The sequence below is a fragment of the Trachypithecus francoisi genome, unplaced genomic scaffold (genome assembly GCF_009764315.1).
Source record: "Trachypithecus francoisi isolate TF-2019V2 unplaced genomic scaffold, Tfra_2.0 Lachesis_group3, whole genome shotgun sequence".
Lineage (NCBI taxonomy): Eukaryota > Metazoa > Chordata > Mammalia > Primates > Cercopithecidae > Trachypithecus > Trachypithecus francoisi.
Window position 1 is genome coordinate 34,626,522 of NW_022681468.1, and position 17,028 is coordinate 34,643,549.

Sequence of the window (17,028 nt, forward strand, 5' to 3'; positions counted from 1 at the left end):
TATCAGCAGGACCGATTCCTTCTAGAGGTCTGAGAGGAGAATCTGTTTCATGCCTTTCTCCAAGCTTCTGGTGTTTCCTAGCAATCCTTGAAGTTTCTTGGATGCCTCATTCCATTCTTTGTCTTTGTCATAACATGGCCTTCTTGTAAGGATACCAGTCATAGGATCTAGCGCCCAATCTAATCTAGTATAACCTCATCATAACTATTAATAGTTACACCTGCAAAAGCCCTATTCCCAAACAAGGTCGTTTCCTGTGGTTTGGAGTAGACATACATTTGGGAGGAGGAAGGACACTATTCAACCCAGTACAGCTTGCCAATGGCATTTTGGGCAGATCTCACATCAAGGAAAGGAAAGAATTTGGGTTCCTCAAAAGGAGGGCTCAAGTAAACCTGGGCTACTGGTTTCCAGTGGTGTGGGGAGTGGGAAGCAACCTCCCTGAGCAGTGTCCATGTCAGACTACATTGCACAGAAAGGAAGCCCAAAGGAGCAAAGAAACTCATGCAGAGAATTAAGGCAACTTTCCCCAAAGCTCAGACAGAGCAGGCACACTTCCCACACCCCCCACACCTCCACCAGTTCATGAGCATCTTACCAGAGAAATCGGAGTATCTTACCAGAGAAATGTGAACATCTTACTTGAGAAATTCAAATGATGAATTTGTGGGGGAAGTGTGCTTGCTCTGTCAATCAATCTTATACCCTCTCCCCACAAGACAACATAGAAAACCGGCAAACAACAACAACAAAAAACAAAACAAAACAAGAAAAAGTTCAGTCTTTTTTTTCCCTCTCCCTTCTAACCCCCAGGAGGTCTGGGAAGACCAAGGGATTTAGCCATGAGAAGAAAAGGGAGCCCTCTCAGCCTCCCACACATCCAAGAGCAATCCTGGGCAGACAGATCTGTATAGCAAAGAGCAGTGTAGGACCAAGAGAGCCCTCAGTTCCCCTAAAGTGGGCCTGTTCTGCCAGCGAGGACTCCTTTTGGAGGCATTCGGGAAAGTGCTGTGCAGAACTGCATCCGGTCTGGGCTAAGCAGATTAGTTCCCTCCCAGGGAAAGGTTCCGGGCAGCTGAGCAGGGCAACTCCCTGTGCAGTGGCAGGGGGCTGTCATTACAAGGCCCAGATAGGACATAATTACATGCTCCCTGGAGAGAAGGCTTAATTGAATTACAAGGTGTCTCCTGAGCATCAAAGGCAGCCCAGGCTCAGAGGTAGCTGAGCAGCACAGAGACACCCTCTGAAGAGCTGGTGCCCGGGCAAGGGTCAGGCTGTGGAGAGGCTCAGGGTTGCCAGGGCTCAGAGGGCTCTGTGGATCTTGCTGAAGCTGGGACAGGAGAGGAGGAAAGGCTGAAGAATGCAGAATGGTGGGTGCTCCCTTGTCCTTATGCCTGAGAGCCACATTCCAGTCCCAGGTGTCCCCGGGCTTGCTGCAACCTGGTGTGGCACACATGCAGAAGAGGTTCCAGGAATTCACTCATTCGTTCATTCATTCATTCATTCATTCATTCATTCTGCAGGCATAAATTGTGTCCTTGTGGTGTGTGAGGCACCTTCACTGGAAATGGGGAAGAACCAGGTGCTGCTCTGGTCTAAGGACACAGCTTGCATGGGGATATACTTACTCCTAAGGCCACCTTCCACTTCTGCCTGTGTGTGCCCCACAAGTTGAAACTAATTCATCATCCTGCTTACCAAGTCCTTCTGAATTGAGTGCAGGAGGGGGGGTGTACAAGTCACTTCTAATGACACCAAACTGAATCCCTGACAAAAAACAAGAAGGGGGTGTTGCCTCTGTGTGGCCACAGCCCTCAGTGGTTCCCCCTTCTATAGCAGCTAGCACATGTGCTTGTCTTCCCTATCAACTGTGACCTCCCTGAGGACAGGGACTGTGCCTTTCTTCCCAGCGCTTAGCCCACAGTATGAGTTCCCCAAATGTCTGCTGATTGTACATTGAGCAATGGACACTCACCCCTCTGCCTCCGCTCTCCTGTGGTTTCTGGCCTCCTTGGTCAGGAGGGCTGGCATAGGCTCTCCTGGGGCTGTAGCTGAGCCCCTCCTGCTCTCATCTCATCATTGCCCCGTCCAGCCCTTGATCCTGGCTGCCCTCGGACATCACGGACATGGCGTCAAAGGAGGCCCCCCGATCTGAAAACATGGTCCTGAGCCAGCCTTGCCCTGTTACCCAGGCAGCAGGCCAAAGCATCATCTGTCAGTAGTTTCTGGTGATGAAGTGACAGAAACAAGAATCCTCTGCAGACCAGCTCAGGTGAGGGTGGGTCGGAGCCAGCAGTCAAGGATGGTAAATCCAGATTTCTGAGCTGGGCATTAAGGACTTTATGTGGCCCTTGCTAAACTCCCTGGGCCCAGTTGCCCCTGTGTTAAAAGGAAAGAAGCCAACTCCTTAAGGAAGAAATGTAGAATGCATTGTTAGCTTCCCCCATATGAGGGAAAGGAAGCCTGCTACTTTCAGCTTCATAACCTTCTTCTCATGCTAAAATATGTAACACAATAGAAAGAATATGCAGTTTAAAATCAGAAGATGTAGGGTTAATTTTTTTTTGTATTTTTATTATTAAAGAAATGCATGCTCACATTAAAAATTTAAAAAAACACAATGTATAAAAGATTAAAAGTTGTCTTTCCACCATCTGGACCATCAGTCCCACATCCCAAAAGAAATCACTCTTAGAGGTTCTTAACAATGCATTAATACAACATGCAGCCTTTCCAGTCCACACCCAGCTGAACAATATATATGGCTCCCGAAGCCATCGCACATGTGAGAATGGCTGCCTCTCCTAACCACTTGCCATGCTGGGTGCAAAATCTTTCAAAGCAAAAGGCCAGAGAAGTACCATGCAGTAGGAAAGTTATAATCTGCTTAGGACTCAGGTCTTTGCACTTTTTCTCAACTGTACATATTACTTCTTATTGTACTTTTTCAAGCATAATCTTATACTGTAATTTTATCACACCCTTAGATATAATTTAAACCATTATTAATAATAGTTTTATATAATAATTTATGTTTTGTAAATACACTGAAATGATTTTTTCCTTTTATTTGTAGTTGACACATAATAATTATACATATGTATGGATACAGAGTGATATTTTGACATATGTATACAAAGTATAATGATCAAATCCGGGTAATTAGCATATCTATCACCTTAAATATTTATCATTTCTTTTTTCTTTTTTTTTGAGACGGAGTATCACTCTGTTGCCCAGGCTGGAGTGCAGTGGTGCAATCTTGGCTCACTGCAACCCCTGTTTCCTGGGTTCAAGCGATTCTCCTGCCTCAGCCCCTTAGGTAGCTAGGACTACAGGTGTGCGCCACCATGCCCCGCTAATTTTTTGTGTTTTTAGTAGAGACAGGGTTTCACCATGTTGGCGAGGCTGATCTCAAACTCCTGACCTCAGGTGATCTATCCACCTCGGCCTCCCAAAGTGCTGGGATTACAGGCCTGAGCGATCATGCCCAGCAGAATATTTATCATTTCTTTGTGAATATTCAGAATCCTGTCTTCTAGTTTTTTTTGAATATATACTAAATTACTGTTAACGATATTCACCCTATGATGCTACAAAACACTAGAACTTATTCCTCTTACATAACTTCACATTGTGTCCATTAGCCAACCTCTCCATATCCTCCTTCCCATCCTCTAATAACTACAATTCTACTCTCTACCTTTTTGAGCTCAGTATTTTTAGCTCCCACATATAAGTGAGAATATGTGGTATTAGAAGATCAAGGTTTTGATACTTACCCTTAAAACTCTGTATTCTCAGGTAAATTACTTAATATTTTAGACTTGGAATCAAGTGATCATAGTGACCCTAATGGTATGACAAAATCCTTATATCTTTAAAGATGGAATTCTGTTTTCATACAAATATTAGAAGTTTTATTATGTAAGAAACATAGCAACAATAATAGTAAGCTTTCTCAGAGGCCTGAATAACAGTGGTAAGGCCCAGGTAACCAAGGCTGTGCCCATTCTTTCCAGAATGTTCTGATCTCCCTACAGAGTTACCATCATCAAAAACAACATTAAACAATGAGTGCCCAATATTTTCAAAGTATTTTACATCCGTTAAGTGTCGTCTGACAGTCGGCCCTTGACTGTATTCATTCTTCTCTCTACTCAACCCCCAAAATAGAAAGTCTATATTCCTCCAACAGTCCACACAGGTTAATTAAAATGTTGTTTCTCTCTGCTTTGGTTATAATTACATTAACTCATCATAATATCACTAGCTATCTTTTGTTGTATTTTATGAGAAAAAATAGAAATCCAATTATCAGCTAATAATCTAAAACATGGGTTCTACAGGGAGGGGTAGACCATGAAAACGGCCTGTGGTGGGGAGCTGGCTTGAGAACCACCTGTCTAGAGTATAAAACTCACTAGGTTAGCAGCGCTTCTGGAAGATTCTAGTCTGATAAAGAAATTATCTGCTTCATGTGTCCAACAAGAATTTCTGTCCCTGCGGGTTCATCCAGGGAATAGAAAAAGCTTTTGTGTTACATGTAAGATAAAGAAAAGAGAGACTCAAAAAGGGTTTTCTCATTAGGATTGGCCCAGTATTGAAGAAATAGTGACAATAATTTCATTCTTATGCATCTCAGTGAAATGGAGACTCCTAGTTTCTTCACTCCATGCAGTTCTTTCTATCTCAAATCCCAGGACTAGGATTGGCAGATATTTGGCCTTTTCTTCTCACATCTACAGCTGAGCCCAGATACAGCCTCACAAGTCCTTTCCAAGATGGACTCCTGGATGGCCACTACTCATTGACTGGAACTGACACAAAAGGAGAGTCCCTATTTTCCACCCCAGTCCTATGCACTGGAACATGGACACCCAACAGAGCCATACACTGTGCCACCTGTAGATGAGGATACTCCAGCTTCTGGGGATTTCCTGGAAAGGCATCAAGTTTGCAGCTCCCGGGATAAAGACGGGGTGCCTGCCGGCTCCAGCTGAGTCCAGCAGATCAGCTGCCAGCAGGGGAGGGGTGGGGAGGCAGAGCCTCGGGAGTGTTGTCATTCTATCCCTGGCAGACATGAGTGGCAGGGAAGCTTTCTGTCTTGCTTTACAGCACAGGCTGGTCTGGAAATCCAAACCCAGGAGGAAGCTTTGAAAGTGACTCAGTACCCAAATAGTGTACCTGAAAATGACGGAAGATTATCTTCTGACGCTGGTGTCCTGGAGAGGACAGGCCAGAAAAAAGTAAATGGGGAGAGATGACCCTGGTAGCCTTGAGATATGTGTCACTGAGCATCATTCACTAAGAATGTTTTCTGTTGATGTGAGCAGAAGCCAGCTGAATCTTGGCTGCGGAGTCTATAGTCAGCTTGACGCATTTGGGCTGGGGGCTTCTGAAGTGGCTATTTCTCCCATTTGCCAGCCTACTGCCCCAGTACAGGCCACTATAAAATCAGTGCTCTCTCCAGGGTGTTGCAGACCTTAGAATGTGTGCCCGTTTGGAGTTGACAGGTGCCTGTCTCACCTGGGACTCCCTTCTAAGCGACACTGTCTACCACTTATAGATAAAACTGTTTAGATAACTTATCATGGAATTCCCATGGCAACTTCAATTTCCCACTCCATCATTCATTTATGACAGACTAGATAGGGGAGGGGAAAAGGGTGCTTGACACAGGGCAACCAACGCATATGTGGTCAATGGTCTTTGACATGACCAGGTTAAAAAAATTAGACGTCTTCTCTTGAAAATTTAAACTAGAAGAATAGAAAGAGCCTTGTGGGTAGGAACAGAAAGCATATATGCAGAGAGGAGCCATGAGCTAGGACTTCGGGGTACCACTGCAAGCTGCAAATAATAAAGAAGCCCACAGGGAGAAGCAGAGGTGCCAGGAGACAGAAAGCATGTCACCCAGGAGGGAGAGCATCGGAGAGAGAAAGCGATCCCTTGAGCGACCTCAGTCCCTGATGGCTTTATGATACCAGTCCCAGTCTGTGCTGCATCCTTACAATTAAACCCTCTCATCTTCACGTACAGGCAGACAAACACTTCACAGTGAAGGCAAAAAGAGCACCACCATGAGTGGTTTGTTTCCTGGGAGATATCAGTCTTCCTGGTGCTATCATGAAGCTAGTTCGTTCTGGCCAAATGACAGCCTTTCTTAAAGGATCCTTTCACGGCACCTTCTTGATCATGCAAAGAAATAAGAGATCAGAGAATAGACTGAAAGCAACCCAAGTACAGATGCCAACAGAGTGAAGGACAAGACTATTCGGAGTAGGTTAAGATTTAAAGAGGAGACATGGCAAAAGGAATTGAGAAGGGAGGCTCTGAGTGCAAGGAGGAATGAAAGGAAACCCAGCAGTAGCCTCTGCAGCACATAGAGCACAGACAGCTAGAGAAAAAACAGATGCAGCAAAGAATGTTTAGAAGAGACAGCAAATGTAAGAAAACAGTGTACAAACATGAAGTAGGGTGTAAGAACAGAAATAATGTGAACATAAATGAAGATCTGCAGCCAGGGCACGGTTAGCCCTTGTGATGGTGACAGAATACATCTGCATCCCCACAACTCAGGAAGACATCTGGAGATGGAAGAGGGGTCGGTGAAGGTCATGTGGAATACACGGAGAGAAATCTAAAAGGTTGACAAATCAAGACCAAACAACCTGGCAAAAGATGGATTGGTATGGAGAGATGGCAGTAGTAGTCACCCATAATCTACAATTTGTTTTGCAGCCATATTTGGAATATTAAGTTACTATCTGGATGTCACTTATTTTGAAAGTACCAACTAAAGAACCTACAAAAGAGTGTTTTCTATACACTCTGCAAATAACTGCTTCTTCATGAACCCTACCCACCAAAAGGTAACTGAATTGGGTCCAGGTAGGGTTAGTCAAGTTGCACCTATGCATGCTAATCCTTAGCTAGGAAGAGTAAGGGTGGTTCCAAAATGACAGCTGAACTTAAATATATACACATATCTAGTTTTCAGAAAAACACATTTTTCTATAATAAGTGAGTTCCACCACATTCAACTTTAAATTCTCCTTTGCTTATCCAGGTAATTTCTTACTTGGGTCCCCAGTAAGTCATAGGAGTGGAAATATAATTCCTGTGAATGATAACTAGCATGTCATCTGAAAATATTTGTCTAGTGCTTTCTTCCACGGTTATTTAGCAAACTCCTCAAAGCATTTGATTCTTGCAAAATGCTTCTAGAATGTGCAGAATTTAAATATGGGGCCGTGCTCTATTTGCAGATCAAGGAGCTCTCTTTCTTCAACTAACAATTATATGTCACTGGCTCTATGCCAGTTCTTCGAACTTTCAAACTGGGTTCTGCAAGCACAGCTTAGTTTCTCTTTTAAAAACCAACAATAAGGGGCCAGGTGCAGTGGTTCATGCCCGTAATCCCATCACTTTTGGAGGCCAAGGTGACTGGATCACCTGAGGTCAGGAGTTTGAGATCAACCTGGCCAACATGGCAAAACCCCGTCTCTACTAAAAACACAAAAATTAGCCAGGTGTGGTAGCATGTGCCTGTAGTCCCAGCTATGCAGGAAGCTGAGGCACTAGAATCACTTGAACCCGGGAGCAGAAGTTGCAGTGAGCCCAGATCATGCCACTTCACTCCAGCCTGGGCAACAGAGCAAGACTCTGTCTCAAAACAAAACAAAAAAACCCAAAACCCAAACACAAAACGCTAAGGAAACATCTTGAATAAGCAAAAGACCACAGCTCTGACCTCTTCTACCTTTCTCGTGGAGTTGACAGGGCCTAGCTAAAGGGTGGAGAAGGAATGAGTGCTTATGTCCCATCCAAATACCTTTGGGAAGTTGATGAAAAGTTGGACAACCAGGGAAGAGTCCTCCTCATTTACCTGCCTTGCTTTGCTCACCTTGCTGTTGTTCTTTTGAGTGGACGAGGAAACTGGCCTTAAGACCCAGAAGAGTCCAGAGAAAGTAAGCTATGCCAATGGCAGGATCCCCACCTGCATCCCCTTATTATTGTTGCCCGAAGCCCCAATTAGCACCTTCCCAAGCAGTGCCCAGGAGAGCCTGCTTTGAGGATGAGACCCATTCATTTTTGAAGTGGCCATTCATGTGATCATCTCCAACCACAGTGTGTCTTTTTTAACCCACACTGACATTCTCCCCAATGGGATCTCCAACTCTGCACCTCTGAGTTTTCTCACGTTATCAGCCCTTCGCATCCATGGGCTCCACCAACCACAGGTTCCACCAGCCAACTGTGGGTGCCACAGGTAGAAAATATTTGAAAAAATAAAATATAAAAAAGGATAATGCAACAATAAAAAACAATACAAATTTAAAAAGCAATACATTAAAACAACTATTTGTATCAAATTTACATTGTATTAGATATTATAAGTAATCTAGAGATGATTTAAAGTATATGGGGGGCCGGACGTGGTAACTCACGCCTGTAATCCCAGCTTTTTGGGAGGCTGAGGTGGGTGGATCACTTGAGGTCAGGTGTTTGAGACATGGTGAAACCCTGTCTCTACTAAAAATACAAAAAGTAGCCAGGCATGGTGGCACACACCTGTAGTCCCAGCTACTTGGGAGGCTGAGGCAGGAGAACTGCTTGAACCCAGGAGGCAGAGGTTGTAATGGGCGAGGGACAGCCTGGGCGACAGAACGAAATTCCGTCTCAAAATAAATAAATAAATAAAGTATATGGGAGAGAATATGCCTAGGTCATATGCCAAATACTATGCCATTTTATACCAGGTACTTGAGCATCTGAGGATTTTGGTATCCTCAGAGTAGTTCTGGAATCAATCTCTTGTGGATATTGAGGAATTATTATTCTGGAGAGAAAACCAACATGAGCAGACCAGGGCAGGGGCACTGGATACTCTGCTGAACATGGCATGGGGCTGACTTCGGTAGAAGGAGAATTGCTGATCCAGTGTTGCCAGGGGATACCGCATGCCTAGTCCCTAAAACAAACTAACCAGAAGGCTCTGGACTTCCTGGAGAGTTTTGCAAACATGGGGTGCTCTCTGGATCCTGGAGTTGGAATATGTCATGCTTTGACACATTCTTTGACAGTCTCAGTAATTAAGAAGAAAAGAGACCAAAAAAGAAAAAAAAAAAAAAGACATTTCGTCAGGACCTGGGGCCCTTTGGGACACAATAACCAAAGCTTCTGCTAAAAAGTCTACATAGCCTTCAATTATTCCTTTGGGCCTGGAAAGTGGGCAATTGTGGTTGAACAATCCTACTGGAAGTGCCTCACTGTACTGCTAAGTATCCCCATTCAACAACTGGCTCAGAAATGATGTCCCTTCTTCAGGACAAATCTGTGCCAAGTACATAGCTCCACTCTGAGGGTTTTAGGAAGCCACAGTTCTAGTGACTGACTGTCTACCTAAAGAGAAGGAGGGCTTTTGCTACTGGCACTGAAGGCATAAGGAAAAAGAAAGAGAAGGATGTTGGCTAAGGGAGAGATGTCACCACCTCTACTTGACTCTCATCCTCCATGAGCTTGCAGCCTGTGACTCTCTGAAGTACAGAAAGGGTATTCTAGAGGCAAATCATTTCCCTCTGTGGGCAGAAAGAGACTATCTTAAAACCTTGCTAAGCCAAAGAAAAAGAAAACAAAAAATCAACTGTGTTTTAGTTAAATTGGAGAATGTGCAAATTGTATCCTGGAACACTCCAGATTTTTTAAGATTTTTACAGAAAGATTTCTTGGGGTTAAGACATTACAGAGAAAGCATCCCTGGAAGAGAATGGTCTGCATTATTTTGAAAATTTTTATTAGTTCATGGAACAAGGCCTAGCCTGAAGTTCACCAGCACTACCTAAAAGATGTTCCAACTATGCCTGTCACCTTTTCTCAATTCAGATAGAGAAAGACTTTTAAAAAAATTTCCGTGGGCTCAATATTTTCCTTCCTGAACAGTTCAAGGTGAAGCAAGAGATTAAAAATAATCCATAATATATTATTATTCTTAGTTAAGACATTAGTCACATAATACTCCCGGACTCACACTTCCAGAGAATTGCCATATTATTTTAGAAGTTAGCATTTTATTTATGGATAAAAATAAAATGGAGAAGGCTAAGATGGGAAAGGGTGGAGAGAACATTCAATTGGCAGCTTCTAAAGTCCTTTCCAACCCTCTCTTTCTAATGTCCTTTCCAGCTCTAACTTTCTATCATAGCTAGCCATGTGATCTTGGATAAGTTACTTTCCCTTTCTGAATTTCATCTTCATAATTTAAAAAATGGGAGGTCAGATATCTTCAAGCTTTAACATTCTGATTTGGTTGGAGAATGTGCAGCATAGCCAATATTCTCTTTTTCTGTGAAGGAGGCCTGTGCTATTTAATTATAATAGATCTTGGCATTTACATATTTGACATCTGTGGCTTTGACTATTCCCAGAGACCTCAAAGGTCCAAGAGCTGCAATAATCTGTTATTTTGCAAAGGCGTGCTGAGAGCCTGGGATATAGGAGCTATTCACTTGTTTAATGAGTGAAATTAGTGTGCAGGCAGAACCCATACCTCTGTGAGGTTTTGTCATTGTACGCTACAGTCTTAAAGGCCGTAATTCTTAAGATGTAACTATAGTGATGGTTGCAAAGGTGAGGATTCTTCTGGATCATGAAGACATCAATAATGTCCCTCTCAAATGTTAAGGGTTTATTGTAATATGGACGTAAATTAATCACGTACCTATCCCCACTTCACCTCTGTCACTACTACGTCCTCAGTGAAGGTTAATTTAGAAACTTCAGTGGTACCACACACATTGCAGGGAGCTCTCGCTGCTCCTTTATTCAATCCATCTCAGCCATACCACTTCTCCCGTGTTCCTTGATTTACCTGTACTCTTTTATCCTCTCCACTTGACAGTAGGATCCTTGAGAGCTGAAATGTCAGCTTGTCTTATTCACTTATTTAACCCCAGTGCCTAGTAAGGTACCTAGTACATAGCAAATCTTTAACAAATGTCTGTTGAATGACTGAGCACTGTCTATGAGAAGGTACTGTGCATTTTTTTCATATTTATATTTAGTATTCCCGTGAAGGATAGAGGACATTATTTCTGTTGTCCAGCAAAAACCTGGTACTCAGAAAAGTGAGGCAACTTGTTAAAAGTTACTGGTAGGTGATGGATTCACATCTGCTTTCATATTCCAAAACTCATGCTTTTCTATTCTTCCATGCTGCTAAAAGCACCTTTGAAGAAGTAAAGCATACAACCAGACATATGAATTCGTGGATCCTATATTATTGATAGAGCACAGGCCTGGCCTCAACTTGATTATATTTAGGGGAGTATAGTGAGGGCAGATTTTCAATACTACCAGGCTTGATAGGCAAATAAAGTTACACCAAGAGGGAGAGACTGGAAAGCAGATGTTCCAAGTATCACACAGTTTTGTCCAAGTACCCTGAAGGTGTCCATTTCAGTTCCCAGACTGGTATGGCAATTAGCACAGCCTCTGGGTTCTTGCTAAGTTGGGGTTGAAAGTTGGAATTAAAGAGCAAACAATCATTATTCAATTAAGCAAGTTGTTTGAAAAACCACCTCTTTGCTGGGTCTCCTGATTTGGTTAAGAGCGTTAGAACCTTTCACCTCCAAGTTGGGGTGAAAGGGCCAGCAGCATCCAGAGCTTGTTAGAAATGCGGCATCTCAATCCCTCCCCTAGACCTCCTGGAACCTAATCTGCCCTTCAGTGAGATCCCTGGATGATGGAGCAACACATTGAAATTTAAGAAGCATGACTGCAGAAGCTATCCTAAGGTCCTTTCTAGGTCTGATATTTTATGAGTTTAGGTAAGTACTCTTCATAGTAACCCCAAACTGGCATGCTCATTACTTAGGGTCATACAAAGAGCCAAGTAACCTAAACAACTCAACAGTGTCTTCTGAAGAATATTGTTAATTCATCAATATTACTATGAAGAGTCTTGTTTCCTGAGCATATACCATGTACCAGGTACATGGCATATAATACCTTGAATCATCTTAATGGCCTTGCAAGAGAGAGATTATGATCCTCATTTTGCCAGTGAGGAAATAATTTCATCAGTTAATAAAATTTCCCCAAACTACATTGTTAAATCAGTAGTGGAGCCAGAATCCTAACCCAGAGTACTTACAGCCCACGATTTTTCTGCTCCATAATACTACCTCTAGTTGTAAACCTGCAATTTAAAATATCAAGAATGGGGTGCCATGTGAGAACAGATGAACAGGTTTTGGACTCATTATTCTGCAATGAATGAAGCCTAAAAAATAAATGAAAAGGGATGGATGGGAACATAGATTTGTTCACCAAACCCTAGAATATCTAGACCAGAATCTCAAACTTTTGGAGGTTGACATACCTTTAGAGCGAGTATCACCCAGAAGTGATAATTTGCAAGGCTCATTTACACCAAGATATTATACAAACTGAAAACGCAAATGAGTTTGAGGAAGGTTTAGTCATATTCAGAGATCCTAGGTGCATAATTGATTATTAATAGAACAAGGAAATTAATAGAATGAATTAAGCCTCTGACCTCTGAAAAACAACCCATCCGTGTCATGGGTAGAAAGAGTTCTGAATCAGAAGAACCACAAGTCTGTCCAATTATGGCAAATTTTGTGGTCTTAATGTCATTTAATGCCTTACCATATCTTCTTCCACACTGATATCGCCAAAATTGTGTGAAATTCCATGGAGTTTGTTTTCCCAGTGAAGCCCTGTCCTTCACTTGTATGTATAAACTCTCTCCCCAGAGTACATATAAATGGATAGTATTCTCCGGAAGGCACAGGTTTCTACTTACGTTAACAAATGATTATCCTTCCCAGCAAAATGACTAAACAGAGCTCTAATAAATCAATTTGTCAATGGCCATTTCCCTTCAGGAGACAATATCCCCTGATACATTCTTGGTGAGTGCAAATATGACCTACGCTGAGTGCTTATGTCTATGGTTCAGAAAATCTTAGAGCTGGAAGGAACTGCAAAAAGGACTGACCTTGCCTCCAGGCAAGGAAAGTATTGTTATTCCCAGTTTGCATATGAGAAGGTTTAGTTCCAGACCCACTAAATGACCTGCCCCAAGTCACATTATTAGGAAGAGATTGAGTAAGAACAGGGGCAGGGTCCCCCGGGTCACTCAGCTCTGTCGCCAGCAGTGCCAAGTTCTTTTTGAGCTCTGTCTCATAGCTGGACCTGGGCAGAAGCACTCCTAGGTCACCTCTCCGTAGCTTCTATGGCTTCCCACTTTTCCATGAATTCCTTCCTCCTTCTCTTCTGGAGGTTATATAGCTTCATTTCCCACTGAAAGTATAATGAGTAGGTTCTTGAAACATTGGACACCCCCCACCACAACTTCCTATATGCTTCTTTTACTCTTCACACCATCTCCTGCCACTGCTTATTACTTGTGGATATGTGCAGTCATTCAGAGGCAGTTCTGTTTCTCATCTCCACCTTTCTAGGCCACCCTGGAAAGTCTACTTTCTCATAAGCTATAAATCCTGAGAAAAGTCATTCTGCTTTCCCTTTTAAAGTTATCCAACTGGAAAAAGGACAGAATATCCAGTTTGCAAGAGGGTTCCATGGGCAGAGGCCTTAGGGTAATAGAGGTGACAGAAGTGTAACACCCAGTTTCTGAAGGGCAGAATAGGGCAGTAACCCAAGAAGAGGTATTTCAGGAGAGTCCTAGACTGTGAAAAGAGATGACCACACAGAAGATATATTTTCTCCCACAATTCCTAGGATGTTTCTCCTTCACTGCTTCACCAGATTTTGGAGCTTAGACCTGTGACTAAAGACAAGTGGCCACTGCCCTGGGACCTCTGCTTCTCCAAGATACTTTCCAGTATCCAAGCCATACTGACTCAATTCAACTAGCCTGGGCAAGCCTCGCACCATAAAATAGTCTATGGGCATTTAAAAAGATTGCCAAATTTCTATCAATTTTGCAATTTCAAAATTAAAGATGTGCCTGGAATCTGGTTATACAGTGAGACTGGCAGTATAGTACCAGGGAACACAGCCAATGCCAGTTGTTTTCTTGAGAATGTTCTGATTGGGCTATTGCTGCCCAGAATGGAAAGAATTGGTTTCAAAGCTCATAGACACCCTTCATATGAGGGAGGGAGGAAGAAGAGGCCCAAGCAGTTCTCTAGTCCTTCTTAGTCACAAGAATTCTCCAAAATCTGATATCATGAAACTTCTGTCATCCCACAGCTCCACCAGCCATCATTTTGTGTTTCAAAGAACAAAATGTTCTGTGTCCTTAGCTCTTGCCACAGGATTCCTTGCCCAGAAATAATTTAGAGTGAGAAAACTGAAGAAGAGTTTGGAAGCAGAACCTGTCCAGTGGTGTCTGCTGCTCCTGCATACCTGTGATGGAACCAAAGTTTGACATTAACATAAACACAAGGAAACGTTGTAAAGTGCAGTACAGAAGGACAGAAAGAGATGGCAAAAGATGGGGTCGGGGAGGGGCAGAATACAGGAATGTTACTTACACAGTTTCATCATTCTTGAATTCCAACTCCCCATATGTGTCTTCAAAGTCCTCACCGCCACCCTTGGCTGTCCCTTCTACTGTCCTAAAGGGGACGATGACTGTACCCCGCGCACCTGATGTCCGCAGAACCTTGACTTCCATAACACCAATACTCTCACTGACATGAATAGTATCACATTCAAAAGTGAAGATGCCTGCATGGTCATCATCCAAGATGGTAACTGTGGCCACACAAGGGGAGGCTAGGACAGCCCGAGGCAAGGGAAGACTGTTGAATATTGCTGGAGGCATCCCCTCCTCTGGCTGCTCCTCCTCTATGCGGATATTGCTCAACCTTACAAAGAAGTGTTCATCCTCCTCAAAAATGTCATCATCAATAATGCCTACGGAGAACTCCTTCTGGGTCTCTCCTGGCTTCAGAACCACCGTGCCCTCTGTGAACTCATAGTCAGCCCCTGCATTGGCAGAACCATCCTCTGTTTTGTAGTCCACATACATGGTCTTTGACATGTCTCCCCCTTTCCTCACCACTGTCAGGAGTACAGCCCCACAGTTCTCCAGGCACTGGTAAGAACACGGGTCAAAGAAGACCTTGGAAATAAAGTCCTCAGGCTCATCAGTATGCACCTCGCTCATGCTGGAGGCCTTCTTGGCTTGTTCTGCTGCATGTTTCTTCAGGATATTGCCTGCACCAGTCATCATACGGGTGGCTTGGATCCGGTAGAAGGCGCGGCTCTTCTGTTGGTGGGAAAGAGCATAGTAATTGGCCATCTCCACCAGCTGATCTAAGTCCTTCTCTGGGTGTTTTTGCTTCAGATCCTTGAGAATCCGGATCATCTCTCTCCGGGACTCATCCACTTCCTTCCCTTCCAGGGGCACCAGGTTCCCATCTAGAAAATGGGAATTCATCATTTTCCCATCCATCTCAATGCCCTTAGGGTGGTCACCCTCTGTCTCTATGATAATTCCTCGGTGTTTATCTGTGCGGTACTTTTTGTGCATGTATTTGTAGAAGAGCAGTCGTTTATCTGCCACCCAGGCCAGAAGGACACACACTGGAAAGAAGAAGAGAGTGAGGAGGCCCTCCCAAACCTGGACCACACCAGGGGAGAAGACTGCCAGAATCATATAGAGCCAGATGTAAGCAAAGATACTCCAAGCAGCAGTGATGAAGAAGACTCGTAGGTGCTTGATCTTGCGAGTCTCTCCATCTGGGATCACGTAGACACAGATGCCAATGATGATGAACATGTTGAAGGCTGCACTCCCTACAATGGTAGAAGGTCCCAGATCACCAGCAATGAACCCATGACCACACACCTCAATTAAAGAGAGGAGTATCTCAGGAGCAGAGGAACCCAGGGCCATAAGGGTCAGGTTGGAGACAGTTTCATTCCAGACCCGAATAGTGGTTGTGCTGGTTTCTCCATTGGGTTTTTTAATTGTCACCTCTCTCTCTTGAGAGGTGATGACTTCAATAGATGCCATGAAGCGGTCAGCAATGATGGACACCCCCAGGAACATGTATATCAGGGCCACAAAATAGACAATGACCCTGGCAATCTTGTCCCCAAGGGAAGGGTTCTCCGGGTACCAGATTGGCAGGATGACACCCTCCTTGCAGTCCGATGACCCTGAACAGGACTCATTGTTCTGCCCTGTGCTTGGCACATCCCCTGAGCCACCAGCCTCTGCTCGAAGACCATTCAGGAAGAGTACAAAGGTAACCAGGCCAAAATGGAGGAAGGCAGAGGTGAGAGGCTGCAACCTTAACCACGCCATACACGAGACTTAGCCACTGGCTTCTATTGCAGCACCAATCGTCCTCCTGATAGGCCAGAGACCTAGAAAAGATCAGAGAGGCAGGAAAAGGCATGAGGAAAAAAGGGACAGCAAACGGCAGTTTCCCACCAATACAACTGATGCTTCACCTCCAGTGACATATTGCACTAACATATGGGGCAGTCTCTCACTTGGAAAAATAGATGTCAATGGGAGGCACAAATAACTGCTCTGTCCTCCAAACCATCTGGTGGAGACTCCGTTGAAAAATGGCTTGAAATAGCTGGGAATACTGGGGATGGAAATGCAGCAATATCCTTCAAGTCCTGTCTCCCAAACCTCTATTACCTGTGAGAGTTATCAAGAAGCAATTTAAAATAGGCAATGTATAACCTGAATCTTCATCCCCATCTATACTGTTTCTGGGGTGTTCGGACTTCCTTACCCTGTTGTCATTCTACTCAAGAATCTTGGATAACATAGGTTTGCAAGAGTATATTGAATTGAATTTTCATGGACTAGTCCCCGAAAAATTGAAAACCTTGCTCTGCATATAATTGAACTCCCTTGGAAAGAAACTTCCTCCCCAAATGCAAGACTTCTGGAGGCAAGCCATAATTCTGAGATAGCTTGGGAAATCAAAAGAGTTGATTCATAGTGAATGCCACCCACCCATAGCCAAACAGAGGCCCTGTAAGATGTGCTCAAGACCA

General features: G+C 43.7%; 1 protein-coding gene across 6 annotated transcripts in view; it reads right to left on the reverse strand.

The window, feature by feature from the left end:
- The window catches only part of SLC8A3 (solute carrier family 8 member A3), a 142,883-nt gene that overhangs the window by 105,558 nt on the left and 20,297 nt on the right, over positions 1-17,028 (reverse strand). For 5 of the 6 annotated variants that reach the window (XM_033187576.1, XM_033187578.1, XM_033187579.1 and 2 more), the window contains exon 2: positions 14,532-16,377. In XM_033187576.1, coding sequence (XP_033043467.1) covers positions 14,532-16,315 — 1,784 coding nt within the window. In that variant the 5' untranslated portion in view covers positions 16,316-16,377. Of the gene's footprint in view, positions 1-14,531; positions 16,378-17,028 lie in introns of those variants that run through there. The other variant, XM_033187581.1, reaches the window with a different exon arrangement.